The sequence below is a fragment of the Dermacentor albipictus genome, chromosome 3 (assembly GCF_038994185.2).
Source record: "Dermacentor albipictus isolate Rhodes 1998 colony chromosome 3, USDA_Dalb.pri_finalv2, whole genome shotgun sequence".
NCBI lineage: Eukaryota > Metazoa > Arthropoda > Arachnida > Ixodida > Ixodidae > Dermacentor > Dermacentor albipictus.
The window spans coordinates 193,994,985-194,012,284 of record NC_091823.1 but is presented as its reverse complement, the minus strand read 5'-3'; the positions used below and the strand labels follow the sequence as shown (position 1 = coordinate 194,012,284).

The following is a 17,300-nucleotide window of genomic DNA, read 5'->3' as shown; positions in this document are numbered from 1 at the left end:
TTTAAGACACTCAATGACAGAATGAAAACTAATCCCAAACATTTTTGGAAGTTTTTAAAAGGATGCGGATCAGGATTTGCAAAAATAAAAAGTTCTTTGTAATCAACAACTTCTTACAGATGATACTGAAAAGGCCACGTGTTTGAATACATACTTTCAATCTGTCTTCCTGCCTGAATGTAACCATAGCCCTGTACCTCATGCAAAGACAGTTCCAGTAATGGAACAAGTTGAATTAAGCATAAGGGGCATTGAGGCATTCCTAAAGGTCGTAGATAAAAACAGAGCAAACGGTCCAGATGGTATATCACGACGTATACTAAATGCTGTGCTGCAGCTATCTCGATGTACGGAGTGGTCCTTTATGAAACGGAACACGAGAGCGCATGGCCTGTGCTTTGCAGAAGCTGCTTAGAGCGCCAGCAACAGGCAACAAGGGGAAGCACATCCACCTGTAGCACCATCTCCTGGCAGCCAGAATAAGCAGACACGGTTGATAGGCAAGCGGCTGTGGACTGTCTCTCATGCCAGGTGGATGCGCAACAGGCAGGGCCTGCTGCTAGCAAACCCCACTCGGTAGGCTAGCACATTGGAAACATGAAAAGACCAACTTATGCCCGCTAGTTGATAGGCACTCCCAGCGTATTTTAATGCGTAAGCATTCTTTGGCGAGTACCACAGCAAGATCTGTCCGCCACGCAAAAAGTGTAATGCCTTGTATCTGCACAAAAATGTGTAATGTGCGAAGTTAAATTTAATCAATATAATAGTGTAAGGTAGATGATTGGTAGCTTTATCAGTGATGAGGAACAATTGAAAAAAGATTGATTAGAGAGAATAATCATACAGATACATAGGCTCCACAGAAAATCCATGGGGAGGGGTGGGCCAAGTTGAAATTTGGGTGTAGGCCAACATAAATTTGGGGGTGGGCCAATTGAAAATTCTGTGTGGGCTAACTTGAAATTTTCGGGGTGGACCAACTTGACATTTGGAGAAATTTGGAGGTGGGTCAACTTGAAATGTGAGTGTGAGCCAACTCAAATTTTGTAGGGGGTCAAGTTGAAATTTAGGGGTGGGCCAACTTAATTTTGTGGGTAGGCTTATGCATACTTTGATAACTCCAGTAGAGTTCCTGCATACTTTTTTGTAGTACGGAGCCCTGGCTACCCCCTCCCCCATAACATGAATAAACGTCGCCTGATTCGGAGCGGTTTAGGGGAGAAATGCACTAAAGTGAAACTTCAGGTTAGGTAAATAAACGTAATTATTTTGTTATTTATTATTCAGGCTGTTATTTCTATAATGATGATGTTTGCTAAATAATTAACCTTAGTTAAAATTATGATGGCAACGTTTATATATGTAATTATTAAGATTACATAAATAGGTCTATATAATCTCAAGGTACCCTTAATTCTTGATTAGGCTCCGTTGATCTAACCTTATTAACTTTTGATTAGTCTAGTAATTTAACATAAATTGATTTCAATTAGCCTCTTTATTCCTAATTACCATATATTAATCACCATTACACTTAACTTATTTTATCGTAACTAATTTTATTAGTCTTTATTAACCTTACTTATGCTTATACCTCTCATTACTTATTATATATAGTCAAAATCATAAATCTCCTTAGTCATATGTAGTTATAAGGCATTCTCATATATACCTCCATAGGATCTCGTGTATATTGTTATGGCGGAAAAGAGGACAAGGTCGTCGACGGTAAAGACGATGAAGTGGCAACAGCCTCTCGGGCTTCGGTGCTGCTGTATATATACGCATCGTGTAAATACATAGTGTAAATAGTTTATACCCGTGACATTTTGGTGGAGGTGCTGGGTATTCCCCCCTTTGCTTACTCTTCGGTCATGACCCAGTAAATAGTTTATACCCGTGACATTTTGGTGGACGTGCGGGGTACGCGTCTTCGCCACGGAGCTTCGCAGCAGACGTCTCGCCAAGCCTGGGACCATGCTGACCAGTGGAAGGCAACCGCGACTGCAGCTAGAATGCCGACTACGCATGCCCAGTACATTGCTCTACCTCAGCCACAAGACCTCGGCAAGTTCACCAGCCTCGAAGGTGTTGACGTAGAAGAATGGTTGAAGAAGTATGAGCGCATCAGCAAGGTGAGCAGGTGGGACCCGACCATAATGCTGGCCAATGTCGTGTTCTACCTCGACGGAACTCCGCGTACGTGGTTTTACACACACGAAGAAGAGCTAACCAGCTGGGACTTGTTCAAAGAGAAGCTTTTGGACGTTTTTGGCAATACGACCGTTCGACAACTAGCCGCCAAGCAACAACTCGCCACGCGTGCCCAAACTGCTACCGAGTCCTATGTCGCCTGCATTCAGGATGTCCTAGCCCTCTGTCGTAAAATCGGCACATCCATGCCAGAGGTGGACAAGGTTGGACACATTATCAAAGCCATTATGGACGACGCATTCAACCTTCTAGTCTTTAGAAACTTATCGACTGTCGACGCCATCGTGAAGGAATGTCACCGTCTCGAGCAGGCGAAGAGTTGCCGTATATACAATAAGTTTACACGACTTCCAAATACTGAAGCGACCTCTTCCTGTACCGACTCCACCGACCAATCTAGCTCGCCACCACCAAGCGAAAACGTGACCCGAATTGTATGCCACGAACTCGATGCAGCATTTCCTGCCTCGCCTCAATAGACATCTTGGAACAACACTGCCGAGACGATATCGCTGATCCAGTCCGTGCTCCGCCAGGAAATCGCTAATATGGGTCTTCCCAGCACCTGCTCCTTGAGTCGCCCTACACCCGCCCTGCTCCTATGCCTCGGTCCTATCGCAGTCCACCTCACAGTGTCCGTTATCCCTATACTACCAGGAATCCATCGGACTGGCGTACACCTGACAACAGACTGATCTGTTTCTGCTGCGGCCGAATCGGTCACGTTTCTCATCACTGCCGGAGCCGTTGGCCGTCCCCTCCTTGAACCACCTTCTGGAATGCAAGTTTGCCCCGAAGTTCCTCACCTCGTCGCTTCTATGACGCTTCCGATGTCACGTCGACTCGCCGCTATGCTCGCTTGCCCTCGCCTCAAAGTCGTCAGCCACGTCCGCCCCAGCTTCACCGCTCGCCGTCGCCGACCTACCTAGGACCGTCCCAGCAGGAAAACTAGGCAAAGCGGCACCTCGAGGTGGTGCTGCAATGTGGCATTCACCACAAAATCCTCCTTTGACGACGTTTACAAGAAATAACCTTCTTGATGTCCGAGTTGATGGCACACCCGTCACAGCACTCATAGATACTGGAGCACACATATCGATTATGACCAGCCGCCTACGCCGCCATTTAAAGAAAATTGTCATGCCTGCCGTTACTCAGTTCGTGCGAATTGCCGGCAGTAGCATGGTGACCATGATCGGAATGTGTACTGCTTGTGTGAGCATTTCCGTCCGCCATACTGTTGTCCTTTTCACTGTGCTTGACCAATGCCCCCATGACCTCATACTAGGCCTAGACTTCCTCTCCGCCCATTCAGCGCTCATCAATGGTTCCTCAAGTACTGTGCGTCTTGACCTGCCTCTGCTGGACGTTCCTCCAACACCACACGACATTCGCCTAAGATCGACTGATTTTGTTCACGTTCCACCACAGGTTATCAGATACATCGAAATGTCGTCTTCTACGCCAATACCCGATGGTGATTACATCTCCGCTCCCATAACTGTTATCGCTCTCACCCACAACGTTACCGTTCTGCATACAATAGGTTCAGCAAAAAGGGTCACGAACAATCACATGTATCTCTCTGTGGTGAATTTCGGGCTTGCTGCGCAAATTCTGCCGAGAGATATCACCCTGGCTACAATCACTCCTTTCGAACTTAGTTGCGTTGAGACCTTCGCCGTCAACACTGCCTGTGAGCCTTTCCGGTCTGCTAAATGTACTGACGACATTAGGAAAAGGATCGCCCCGGATCTCACTCCTGCAGAGACTGAACAGCTCTGCAGTCTATTGTTTTCCTACAAGGATATATTCGACCTGAACAACCGGCCCTTAGGCCAGACATCACTTGTCAAACATTGTATACATACAGACGATAATCCACCCATCCATCGGCAACCCTACCGAGTGTCAGCTTCGAAGCATCACGTCATCAAAATGGAAGTTGACAAGATGCTAGCGAAAGACATCATTGAGTCATCGTCAAGTTCCTGGGCATCCCTTATCGCGCTGGTCAAAAAGAAGGACGGTTCATGGAGATTCTGCGTCGATTACTGCCACCTCAACCGCATAACGAAGAAGGACATCTACCCGCTACCTCGAGGGCGTCATCGTACCTCGTATCGATGACGCCCTCGATGGCCTCTACGGGGCACAGTATTTTTCATCGTAGTTCGTCGTAGTTCGCGCTAATTCTAGCAGGCGCTTGCCTATCGGCCATGCCCGGTTATTCTGGGCACCAACAGATGACGCCACAAGCAGACGTGCTTCTCCTTGCTGCCACTTGCTGGCACTCTAAGCAGCCTCCACAGAGCACAGGCCATGTGCTCGCATGTTCCGTTTCATAAAGGACCACGCTGTATCTTTACCTAAGCTATGTGCAGTCACTATGCACAGGGCTCCACTTCATTGGAAAACCGCTCCAGTTGTACCTTTCCACAAGAGATGTCGCAAACTGCAGGCCTATATCACTAACATCCATCTTGTACAAAATCATTGAGCATATTTTATATATCGAAATAATGTGTCATATAACAAATAATAATATACTAACACGGGTTTCGGAAAGGTCTGTCTTCCACAACACAATTTATTTATTTATTTTATTTATTTCACAATAACCCTAAAGGCCCTCTAGGGAGGGTATTACATAGGGTAAATGTTACTTAAGTGAGGTGAACAGTGCGTAAATTTAATTACAATGGAAAAACAGAACTGGGAAAAATTAATTACAGTGCATCAACGTACAAACACAAAAAAATAATGATAGTTATCAGTACAGCAACTCTAAATTATTTGTAATAAATGTGACACTGTCATGGAAGCTTTGGTTAAAGGCGCATTAAAAAAGGAAAAAAAATGTTTACATATCAGAGAGTCAGACGTGATGTATTTTGTATTCATGGTACTGCGTAGAGCGTCTGTAAATTTTGAGGCATTTGTTTCGGTGACAATGTGCGAAGGAAGATTATTCCATTCTTTCGCGGTGCGAGGTATAAATGACTGACCAAATGCGAGGGAATGACACATTATGCTTTTTACTTTACAAGAATGATCCCGACGCGGAAAGATGGCTGAGGGTTCACGCATGAACTCGTTATGAAGAGATACGTGATAGTAAAGCTTATGGAATAGTGTTAAACGAGATATATTACGGCGAAGTCACAAGGCTTCAAGCTCGGCGCGATTTTTTAATGCTGTTACACTGGTTTCTCGTGAATAATCTGAAAAGATTAAGCGTACAGCACGGTTCTGCAGGGCTTCTAAGTCAGTTATTAGGTATGCCTGATGGGGATCCCATATGGCTGACGCGTACTCTATTTTAGGGCGTATTAGTGTTGTGTATGCCAATTTGCGTAAGTGTACGGGAGCATGTTTGAGGTTATGTTTAAGGAAACCAAGCGAACGGTTTGCAGAAGCGAGAATATGGTTAATGTGATTATTCCACGTCAAGTTAGGGGTTAAGTGTACGCCAAGATATTTGTAGCTGGAAACTTGATCAACAAGGCTGTTGTTTAAGATGTAATATGTTGATGTTCGGGGCATCTGATTAGTGAAAGACATGAATTTAGTTTTAGTAAGATTTAGAGGCATTAGCCAAGTTGAACACCATACGTTTATTGTGTTTAGGTCAGATTGAAGAATGTCGTGATCATAGTTAGAGTGAATATTACGATATATGACGCAATCATCAGCAAATTGTCTGATATTAGATTTGATGCTGTCTGGTAGATCATTAATATAAATTAGAAAAAGTAGTGGCCCAAGTACACTTCCCTGTGGTACACCAGATGTTACGGGGACTAGAGATGAGTTGTGATTGTTAACCGATGTAAATTGCATCCTGTTAGAAAGAAAGTCTTTTATCCATGTGACAACAGTAGAGTCAATGTTCAGCTGTGTAAGTTTGTGAATAAGTCGATGATGAGGGACACGGTCGAATGCTTTTGAATAATCTAGGAAAATGGCATCTACTTGAAATCCGGTGTCTATTGATGAATGTATGTCGTGAATAAAACCAGCGAGCTGAGTGTCACATGAATAGCCTCTGCGAAAACCGTGCTGTTGCTTCAATATGAGGTTATGTTCTTCAAGGTAGTTAATGACCTGGGAATGTATAATATGTTCGATTAATTTACAAATGTTACTTGTTAAAAGAAATTGGTCGATAGTTAAGCGGTGAAGAACGATCCCCAGACTTAAAAAATGGCACTACCTTAGCCACCTTCCAATCATGAGGAATAACGCCTGTTGATAGTGATTGTGAAAATAAGGCGGACAGTATTGGGAAGATGCTTGGGGCAATATTTTTTAGAATTGTTTTATTTAAGCCAGTGTTATCAGCGGAAGATGAAATCTTAAGATTAGTGAGGAGAGAATAAACTCCAGGATCGGTAATTATTATTTCCGGCATAAACGAATCAGTGCGAGTCATGGTGGCCAACGGTTCCAAACATTCGCACGTGAATACCGATGAAAAAGTTTTGTTCAGTAGTTGGGAGCAATCAGTGTCAGTTATTGCTGCGCCGTCATGATCAGTAAGGACGATGTCAGAATTATGCTTGGGATTAATGACACGCCAAAAGCGCCGAGGGTTAGTTGTTAACATGGATGACAGGTCCCGTTTATAGTATTGTCTGCGCGTGGCTTTGAGTAAACTTTGCTATTCTTCGTCACATGCCTTGTACCGACGCCAGGATTTAGATAATCTATTTCTGTCAGCTTGCCTGAAAATCTTTTTTTCTTGTTATTTAGGCGACGAAGGTTCAGCGAAAACCAAGGAGCAGTGTTATCGGATTTTATGGTAATGACCGGGTTGTATTTATGTATGAGATTAGTGAGCACATTTTTAAGTAGTAACCAGTTTTCTTCTACTGTCCGCGACAAGTAATCTCTCAGAAAGTCGATAGAAAAAAGCGATAGTTCATTGCTAATACGATCAAAGTTAGCTCTTTTGTAGCACCTAATCTGCTTGCTGATAATTTGCCTTTTGATAGGTGTAGGAATAAAGCGACCAGTTAAAACATCATGATCGGATAGACCAGTAATATGAGTTATTTCAGAACATATATCTTGATTGTTCGTTAAGATCAAATCAAGAATATTAGAAGAGTGTGCAGAACATCTTGTCGGGCTTGAAATTAATTGGGTTAGGCTGAAATCTAGACAACACTGGAGGAACGCATGCGACTCTGACTGTGTGCTACAGGTTGATTGTGTGGACCATGCTATGTCTGGGAAATTAAAATCACCAAAAATGATTACATTAGAGTGTGGAAACCGATGAGTAAGTTCAGTAAAAATGCGATGAAATTCTGCTGTGAACCCATAAGTGAGGTCCGGTGGGCGATAAAAGACACCAATAATTACGTTACTTGATCTGAATTTAAAACAAGTTACTACGCATTCAAGGAAAGTGCTAATAACCACGGGCACTACGATATACTGTCTGTTTATTGCAAGGAGGACACCACCACCTCGACGATTTTTCCTATCGCAACAAAAGATGTTAAAATCAGCTTCACAAACGAATATGTTTTCATTAGGAGTAGCATCGTTCAACCAAGTTTCAGTTAATGCTATTACTGTTGCCGACGTTGAGTCGGTTAGTGAAGATAGTGCGACATTTTTAGACATAACGCTTCTAATGTTAGTGTATAAAAAGCAGCAACCGTCCCCAGTATTAATCGTACTATTTGTTAATGTTTGTGGTGTTTGTGGAACCTCAGGTGAAGTTGAAAGGTTGGCGCCATGTCAAACTGGAGACACAACCGGGGAAACGAGCTTCGCACAATTTGCTTGAGTGTCCCATACGTACACTTCCTTCTTAATTTTTAGTTTGTTAAAGACAAGGCTTACACGGTCTTTTTCTTTCTTTATGGTTTTAGAGAACTGCCAAAGTTTACGTCTTTTATCGCGAACTGCCTCTGAGTAATCACGAGAAATGCCAAAGTTAGTATCTTTCAGCTTGTGGCCATTACTAAGCACTGTTTCGATTTCTTTTTCATTGAAAAACTTCACAATAATTGGTCGAGTGCGTGCACTTGAAGATCGTCCGAGGCAGTGCGCACGTGCGATTGAAGCTGTTGATACTCCTAGTTGATCTTTGCAGAATTTAGTTACTATTTGCTCGGACGTTTCCCAGTCTTCCGACTCGCCCGTGTCTTGTATGCCATAAAACAGGAGATTAGAGCGCCTCGAGCGGTTTTCCATATCGTCTATTTTATCGTGCATCATCGATATATCACGCTCGCTGCTGCTGCTACTGCAAGACTGAGGCGACACTCCTGATGCAAATTTTGATTCTAAATCCTGGATTTGATTTTGCATTTTGGCTAGATTAACGTCTTGGCTTGAGATTGGTCTCTCTGAGGAAAGAGACTCAAGTTTACCTTCAACTTCATGTACGCGTTTAGTTAGTACTTCAAGGTCATTTTTTAGTCCAATGTGTATGTGTAACACTTTGTTCACTGATTCCAACAAGTTAGAATTACTCGCTTCCAAGCGTTGTACGGCACTGAATACCATGTCAAGTTTTTCTTCTTGTGCTTTCGTCATTGGACCAAGATTTGCTTCAATGTCTCCGCCTAGCAATAACAGGCGCCAAAGATACAGTGCTGTACGCACAAACCGCGTGATACCGTTGGACATATCAGGGCACCACGACACCGCAATGAGACAGGGATTGTTGCTACGATAACATGAAGCTTCAAGGTAACTAACCTGTACGAGTGCAACTTGTGAGCGAAACATTCCAACTGCGGTGGCGTGGCCCGAAGTGTGGAAGAAGGGTGCGTGGTTATATGCAGGCAGGTCAGCTTACATGGTTCTGAGTTGCCAGCAGAGTGGATGACTATCAAGTAGATTTGTCGGTTGATTGAATTAATCAATTGAATTAATTGAATTGAATTAATTGAGCTTTGCCATGAATTGGCACTTCATGCTTATGAAGGAGGGCAAACAGACTGTCATTTTAGATTTTGGTAAGGCATTCGACACAGTGTCGCATTCACTTCTTACTGAACTTAAAATGTTAAATATAAATTCAAGTATGCTCACATAAATTGTAAATTATTTGTCTCAGTGCTGGCAGTGTGTTGTTTTGAATGGCAAAACCTCGGCATACGTTGATGTGACATCAGGAGTCCCACAGGGCTCAGTCTTAGGGCCACTTTTGTTTTTACTTTGTATAAATGATATCTCTGTGAGTATTTCTTCGTGTATACGGTTGTTTGCTGATGATTGTGTTATTTATAGGAAAATTAAGAGTTATCAAGATGCTGCCACGTTACAATCAAATTTAGAACGTAATAATATTTGGCATTCCACGTGGAGGATGAATTTGAATTCAAGAAAGTGTGTTCATGTTTGTTTAAAAAAGAAGAAAAGGATTGTAAGTCTTTACCAGATAAATAATACCCTGATAAAAAACGAACCTACAAACAAGTATCTAGGTGTCACGTTATCATCTGATTGCTCATGGTCTGCTCATGTGGATGACGTCATTGTAAAAGCTGGTAAGACACTCGGTTTTATTCAGAGGAATTTGAAATGTTCACAGCCAAACCTAAAAAAACTGCCTACCTAACATATGTGAGAACGATTTTGGAATATGCCTATGCTGTCTGGGACCCCATGCAAAAAAATCTTGATTGATAAACTGGAAAAAATACAAAACTAAGCTGCTGGGTTCGTCCTCGAGTGGTATCGAGGGAGAGAAAGTTGTACTGAAATGAAATACGAATTGAATTGGGCATTGCTTTCCTCTCTGAGGAAAAAGTTGAGACTTATGTTTCTATTTCTCATATTTAACAATAAGGCTGGAATTAGCAGTGAAAGATATTTTAAACAACCACATTATGTTTCTAGGCATAATGATCATTCTCCGAAAATCTGCGAGTACCATGCCAGGTCGAATTTGTTTGGAACTTCCTTTTTTTTTTCTAAACTATTGTGCAGTGGAATCAGCTGTGTGAAGAGCAAATGTGCTGTACAAGTGAAGATCAGTTACTTTTCCCTCCTGTAACCCCCCTCTGCTATAACGCCTTCGGGCAATACGAGGTAATTCTTGAATAAAGAATTATCAGGCCACCTTGCTGTGCATTACGCACGCTGTGAATGCAAATCTGTTTTACCCACTCATTTGCTGGCCAGAAACCCTGACCAGCTCACCACAGAAATAGTAGAAGCTGCAGAGATTCATCGTCATCATCATCACCACCACCACCACCATAGAACAATATTTATGTCCACTGCAGGACGAAGGCCTCTTCCTGCAATCTTGCAATCTCCAATTACCCATGCCCTGCACCAACCGATTCCAACTAGCACCCACAAATTTCCTAATTTCGTTGCACCACCTAGTCTTCTGCCGTCCTCTACTGCGCTTCCCTTCTCTTGGTACCGATTCTGTCACCCTAATGGTCTAACGCTTATCTAATCTGCGCATTACATGACCTGCCCAGCGCCATTTTTTTCTCTTAATGTCTATTACAATATTGTCTATACCCGTTTGCTCTCTGATCCAAAGCGCTGTCTTTCTGTCTCTTAAAGCTATGCCTAGCATTCTTCGGTCCATCGCTCTTTGCGCGGTCCTTAACTTGTTCTCAAGCTTCTTTGTCAGTCTCCAAGTCTCTGTCCCATATGTCAGCACCGGTAAAATGCACTGATGTATACTTTCCTTTTCAATGATAACAGTAAGCTCCTAATCAGGAGCTCACGATGCTTGCCATATGCAATCGAACCCATTTATATTCGGTGAATTTCCTTCTCACCTTCTCACCTTCTCATGGTCAGGGTTCCCTGTAATTAGTTGACCTAGGTAAACATTCTCATTCACAGACTCTAGAGGCTGACTTGCGATCTTGAACTCTTGTTTCCTTGCCCGGTTATTAATCATTATCTTTGTCTTCTGCATATTATTCTTCTGCCCCACTTTTACACTCTCCCTGTTATGATCCTCGATCATATGATTCGTCTGCATTGTTGCTGAATAGAACCTTGTCATTGGCAAACCGAACGTTGCTGAGATATTCGCCGTCAGTCCTTACCTCTAAACCTTCCCAGTTTAATAGCTTGAATACGTCTTCCAAGCACGCAGTGAATAGCTTTGGAGAAATTGTGTCTCCTTGTCTGACCCCTTTCTTTATAGGTATCTTCCTACTTTTCTTGTGTAGAATTAAGGTGGCTGTGGAATCTCTGTAGATATTTTGCAGGGCATTTACGTAAACGGTCTGTGCTCCTTGATTACACATCGCCTCTATGACTGCTGGTATCTCTACTGAATCAAATGCTTTTTCGTAATCTATGAAAGCCATATAGAGAGGCTTATTGTACTCTGGGGATTTCTCGATAACCTGAATAATGACATGGATGTGATCCATTGTAGCGTATCCTTTCCTGAAGCAAGCCTGTTCCCTTGGTTGACTAAAGTCAAGTGATGCCCTTATTCTATTGGAGATTATTTTGATAAATATTTTATATAATACTGAGAGTAAGCTAATGGGCCTATAATTTGGCAGTTCTTTAACGTCTCCCATTTTGTGGATTAGTATAATGTTTGCATTCTTCCAGTTTTCTGGGATCCTTGCAGTTGATAGACACTTCGTATAGAGAGCCACCAACCACCGGACAACATGGCCACAATTAGTACATGACTGGGGTAGTTGAAGAAGTATGGGAGAGGTCTTTGCCCTGCAGTGGCGTAACCAGGCAGATGATGATGATGATGATGATGATGATGAGTCCTCTGGGTACTGCGCAGGTCAGTATAAAATTCTTCCGCTGCTTTTATTATACCTTCGAGATTCAAGATTGCTGATGATATTACTCTGCTTATCTTTCAGCGCATACATCTTGGTTTGTCCTAATCCGAGTTTCCTTCTGACTGATTTCAGGCTGCATCGATTTTTTACGGCTGCTTCAGTCTTTCTGACGTTATAATTTTTAATATCACCTATTTTCGTTTTGTTGATCAGTTTTGACAGTTCCGTGAATTCTATCTTATCTCCTCAGTTGGACACTTTCATTCATTGTTGTTTCTTTACTAGGTCCTTTGTTACTAGAGCTTGCCTACTCGTTGCCTTGGTGCCTTGCCTCCCACAGGAGTAAGAATTGTGTTTGTTGGCCGTCAGTCTCCTTATCAGAGAAAGAAATATTGTTTTTGTCGCGTTAGCTGCCTGTGTGATTTGAACTTGCTGGGTTTATTTGTTTGTCTCTTCCCTCTCCATTCCTTTTGTGTGGTGATATATATATCTCCTCTCGGGAATAAACACTCAATTGTTAGTTAGCACTGTGTCCCGTCTGTTTCTTTCATCGTCCATGTGTTTCTGCACTACTTTGTAAATAATGCCCTACCAACTAACCCACCAGTCTCTCATTTTGGCCTTAGATGGTTTTGTAGCTATTGCCATGCTTGTGGGTGTGTCTTCGATAAAACGGAGATAGCAGGAAGCAGCAAGTGTGAACTCACCCATTTAATAATTGAGACTGAGCAGATTGACTATCATGGTGGTTCCTGTATCAGCAAGACTTCCTTAGCATTGTCCGACAAAGAATTGAGTTTTTTGTGCATGTGTAACTAAATTTCATTCCTTCCTGTTTGTATGCTTTATCTTGTCATCTTGCTCTCTGGTGGCAATGGGGTTCACGTGGTTGACGGAGTGGATTCGGAGGCACTTTTGCTCGGCTCTGTCAAGGAATTAAAGTTCATTGTTGTGAGTAGCGCCAGTGTGTATCATTTTTCGTCCTTGTCTTTAATAAGTGCTCAACTACTGCCGTGCTTTAAGTGCAATTTTTTTAGGGCATCAGCTGGAATAAGTCAACTGGGAAACTACAGCACGATTGTTCATTTGTGGGACTGCACAGGACAAAAGTTATCTGTGGAAAAAAAAAAGATGTTAATTTTAAAGAGCAAATGTGTGGGTGTGATTATTATACAACTAAATACAGCATGTGTGCAGCCACCAAATCATTGTTGTTGTTTTTGCCACCTTCTACAGTTACATAGCAGTGTACAATGTACATGCATGTTGTTCATGGCCAAGTGCACGAGCTTAGTGTGCACACAAATCGCTGTAAGAACTAAATATTATAGGTATAGTCCTTGGTTGGGTTCACAATATATTTCCCAAGTAGAAGCACCAGCAGGCTGTACAGAGAAAGATAGATCGTTGTGCACTGAAGCAGCAGCGTTAATAGACTCTCCCCCCGGGTGCAGGACCCAAGCGGTGTATGCGCCTCAGTCGTCGTGGGCGTCACGGTGGTGATCCTGTTGGGGGCCCGACAGTAGTGACCCCTGTACTGAGCACCGAGGAGGCTTCGCTGGCAGCTGAAGTGCTAAAGGTGCTCTACAATCTGACCTGCAGCCTTGACAAGTTCCACGTGGAAGAGGCAAGTGTTACATTTATTCTCTCCAAGGATACTCCTCAAGGACAGTATGAGAAAGCAGACCCCATAAAGAAACATTGCATTCATTTTAATCACACCTCAAACCCATGTCAGGAGTTGTTCCAACAAGAAAGCACCATTGAAGGGCCTTGAAGCAACAAAATACGCCTTCCAAGGAGTGTATTCCCCCCAAAATTTATGTAAAACAATACTCAATGTGAACCGAGTAAATGTGCTCATTCGTCCTCCTCATCACTGCTAGCAGACTAGTACAGTATTCGTTTAAACCTAAGCTGATAGTTTTTATTGCGAGAACAATTCTACAGACACTCCAAGTGAATTTTTGCCATCACCACCGTTGTAGTCATTGTGAGGTTCCATAGATATTGTGACACGCTGACGAAGAAGCTGTTGTCAGCTTGGTCGGAAGAAGACGACTCTCTGGACTTCGCGCGCTGTCTACCATCTTGTCAGCCGCTACGATTATTGTAAATATCCTGTAAATATACGTCTGACTGTTTTTAACCCCGTAACATTTTTGGTGGAGGTTGCGGGATCATTATCAAGACGGATTTATGCAGCGGGTGCTCCTTGGCTACATCAACAATGCCAGCACAAGGCGTCGATGCTTCGGGCCCGTCGGCACCCACGCCCACTGTCATTCTAGCACAACCCTGTGACCCAGGAACCTTTTCTGGCACCGACGACACTGATGTTGAAGACTGGCTTCAACTATATGAGCGGGTGAGTTCCAGCAACCACTGGGATCAGACCATCATGCTCGCTAATTTGATATTTTACCTCGCGGGCACGGCACGCGTCTGGTTTCAGACCCACGAGGAGGAACTTACCAGCTGGGATATTTGTAAACAGAAGCTGAAAGAGTTGTTTGGCAAGCCTGTTGGACGTCAGCTAACCGTCCAAAAAGACCTCGCTTCGCGTGCCCAGACGAGCACTGAATCCTACCTCGGGTACATCCAGGACGTGCTCGCTCTGTGCCGCAAAGTGGATCCGAAGATGTCCGAACCTGATAAGGTTGCACACGTCATCAAGGGCTTAGCCTTCCACCTCCTCCTTGTTTTCAAGAATTCTTCCACTGTGCAAGCCATTATTACCAAATGCCGGCGATTTGAAGAAGCCAAGAGTCGCCGCATTGCCCAGCCATTTCCCCGCCTTCCCAGCACGGCTGCTACGTCCACCTGCGAAGACCTCTGCAGTCCGCCCACGCCCGATCGCTCTGATGACGTCCTACATATCATCCGACATGAAATAGAAGCCGCATCTCCTGTCACAACCCCAACTCATGGCCCCGACAATTGCCAGGCGACCGTCTCACTGATACAGTCCGTCGTGCACCAGGAATTGGCCAACATTGGCTTGACCAACGTCTGCTCAGTTAATCAGCCTGACTACACTCCATCCAGCACTGCCATACGCACCCACAGCCTGAATGCCCCAACGCGGTATCGCAATCCAGATGGCGCACTCCCGACGACAAGCCTATATGCTTCACTTGTGGCCGTATCAGCCATATTTCACATCACTGCTGGTCTTCGTGGATTTCGACCCCCTGGCCCTACCTCCCATCCCACAGCCCTCATGCTGCTCCTCGGTTCCCCCCGCAAACGTAGCCAGTGCATTCCGGCAACACTTCTCTGCCTACCCGCTCTAGCCGCTCTCCTGTGCCACGTCGCCGCTTCTCCCGATCGCCCCCATCTCGCCAATCACTGTCCCCTAGCTCCTTCCGGCGCACCTTTTTGGAAAACCAAGGGGTGCAGCACCTGGAGGTGATGCTGCCAAACCGACCCGACACAAAAATCCTCTTCTGACCTTGCCCACACATCGGAACCTCATTAAAGTGAACCGTGGATGGTGTACCTGTTACGGCTCTGATTGACACTGGCGCACTCATATCTGTGATGAAATCTCAGCTTCGGAATTGTCTCAAGAAAGCCCTTACTCCTGCCCCGTCGCCTGTGGTCCAAGTCGCCGACGGTGGAACACCAGCCGTTATTGGCATGTGTCCGGCTCGCGTGAGTGTCGCCGGATATCATATTTCTGTTTTATTTTATGCTCTAGAGCACTGCCCTCACGACCTCATTCTGGGCCTTGACTTTCTTTCTACACATTCCGCTTGATAGACTGTTCTGCTGGTGTTATGCAACTCACTCTGCCTGCTGCTATTGACCCTCCCGATAGTGCTCCGATACGGCTATGTTCCACAGAGAGTATTCGCCTCCCTCATCGTGCCGTTACCTACATAGGTGTCTCGCCGGTTACACCTATACCAGACGGTGGCTACATCGTATCCCCTAATCCGAATGTCCTGCTCTCGCATAACGTCGCTTTTCCTTACACCGTCATTACCATTTCGGACAATGCATCCTGCCTTCCACTTGTGAACTTTGGACTTTGTACACAAGTACTCCCGTGCGGAATATCCGTGGCACATATAACGCCGGCCAGAGACTACAACATTTTGGCTTTAACTTGTAACAGCTCCTCGTGTTCAACTCTTGTTTCACCCCCTGTCCCTTCAGACTTGAATACGTTAACAAAAATGATTGCTTCCGACCTTCCACCCCAGCGTGGTAATGAACTACGTTGCCTCCTTGCCTCATTCTGGGACAGATTTGACCTTGGAGAGCGCCCTCTAGGACAAACATCTGTCGTAAAACATTGAATAAACACTGGCGATGCGAGCCCGATCCATCGGCGACCCTACCGCGTCTCACCTACTGAGCGACAAATCATCCCGCATGAAGTTGACAAGATGCTTCCTCGAGACATCATCGAACCTTCTTGCAGCCCATGGGCATCCCCTGTTGTACTAGTTAAAAAGAAGGACAACAGTTGGTGATTTTGCGTGGATTATCTACACCTCAACAAGGTAACGAAGAGGGACGTCTATACGCTACTACGCATTGACGATGCCCAGGATTGCCTGCATGGAGCACAATATTTTTCATCCATCGACCTTCACTCCAGCTACTGGCAAATTGCCGTCGATGACACGGACTGTGAGAAGACAGCATTTATTACTCCCGATGGCCTGTATCAGTTCACAGTGATGCCTTTCGATTTATGTAATGCCCCGACCACATTTGAATGAATGATGGACGCCCTCCTACATGGTTTCAAGTGTTCCATCTGCCTCTGTTACCCGGACGACGCGATCGTTTTTCTCCGACTTTTGCGACACACCTCAAACGCCTATTGACGATCCTATCTGTTTTCCGTCAGGCGGGGCTACAATTAAATTCGTCCAAGTGCCACTTCGGTCGTCGGGAAATCTCTGTGCTTGGGCATCTCATCGATTCTTCTGTTGTACGCCCTGATGCCGATAAAACACGGGCAATGAAAGACTTTGCCGTGCCAACATGTGCCAAGGATGTTCGCAGCTTCTTGGGCCTTTGCTCCTACTTCCGTTGGTTTGTCCGAAATTTTGCGAACGTTGCGCGCCCTCTCACTCAGCTCCTCAAGAAAGACGCCGCATTCATTTGGGGCCCTGAGCAAGCTGGTGCTTTCACCGAGCTGATTGGGCGGCTTACGTCCCCGCCCATTCTCACTCACTTTGATGCGTCAGCTCCAACAGAAGTCGTACCGATGCCAGTGGCCACGGTATTGGCGCTATCTTGGCACAGAAACAACAAGGGCAAGAGCATGTTATTGCCTACGCCAGCCGCCTTCTTTCC

General features: G+C 44.6%; 1 protein-coding gene across 1 annotated transcript in view; it reads left to right on the top strand.

Annotated features, from left to right (window-relative positions):
- The window catches only part of ric8a (ric8 guanine nucleotide exchange factor A), a 473,887-nt gene that overhangs the window by 214,639 nt on the left and 241,948 nt on the right, over positions 1–17,300 (top strand). Inside the window, exon 8 of the mRNA XM_070534856.1 lies at positions 13,436–13,608. Coding sequence (XP_070390957.1) covers positions 13,436–13,608 — 173 coding nt within the window. The remainder of the gene's footprint in view (positions 1–13,435; positions 13,609–17,300) is intronic.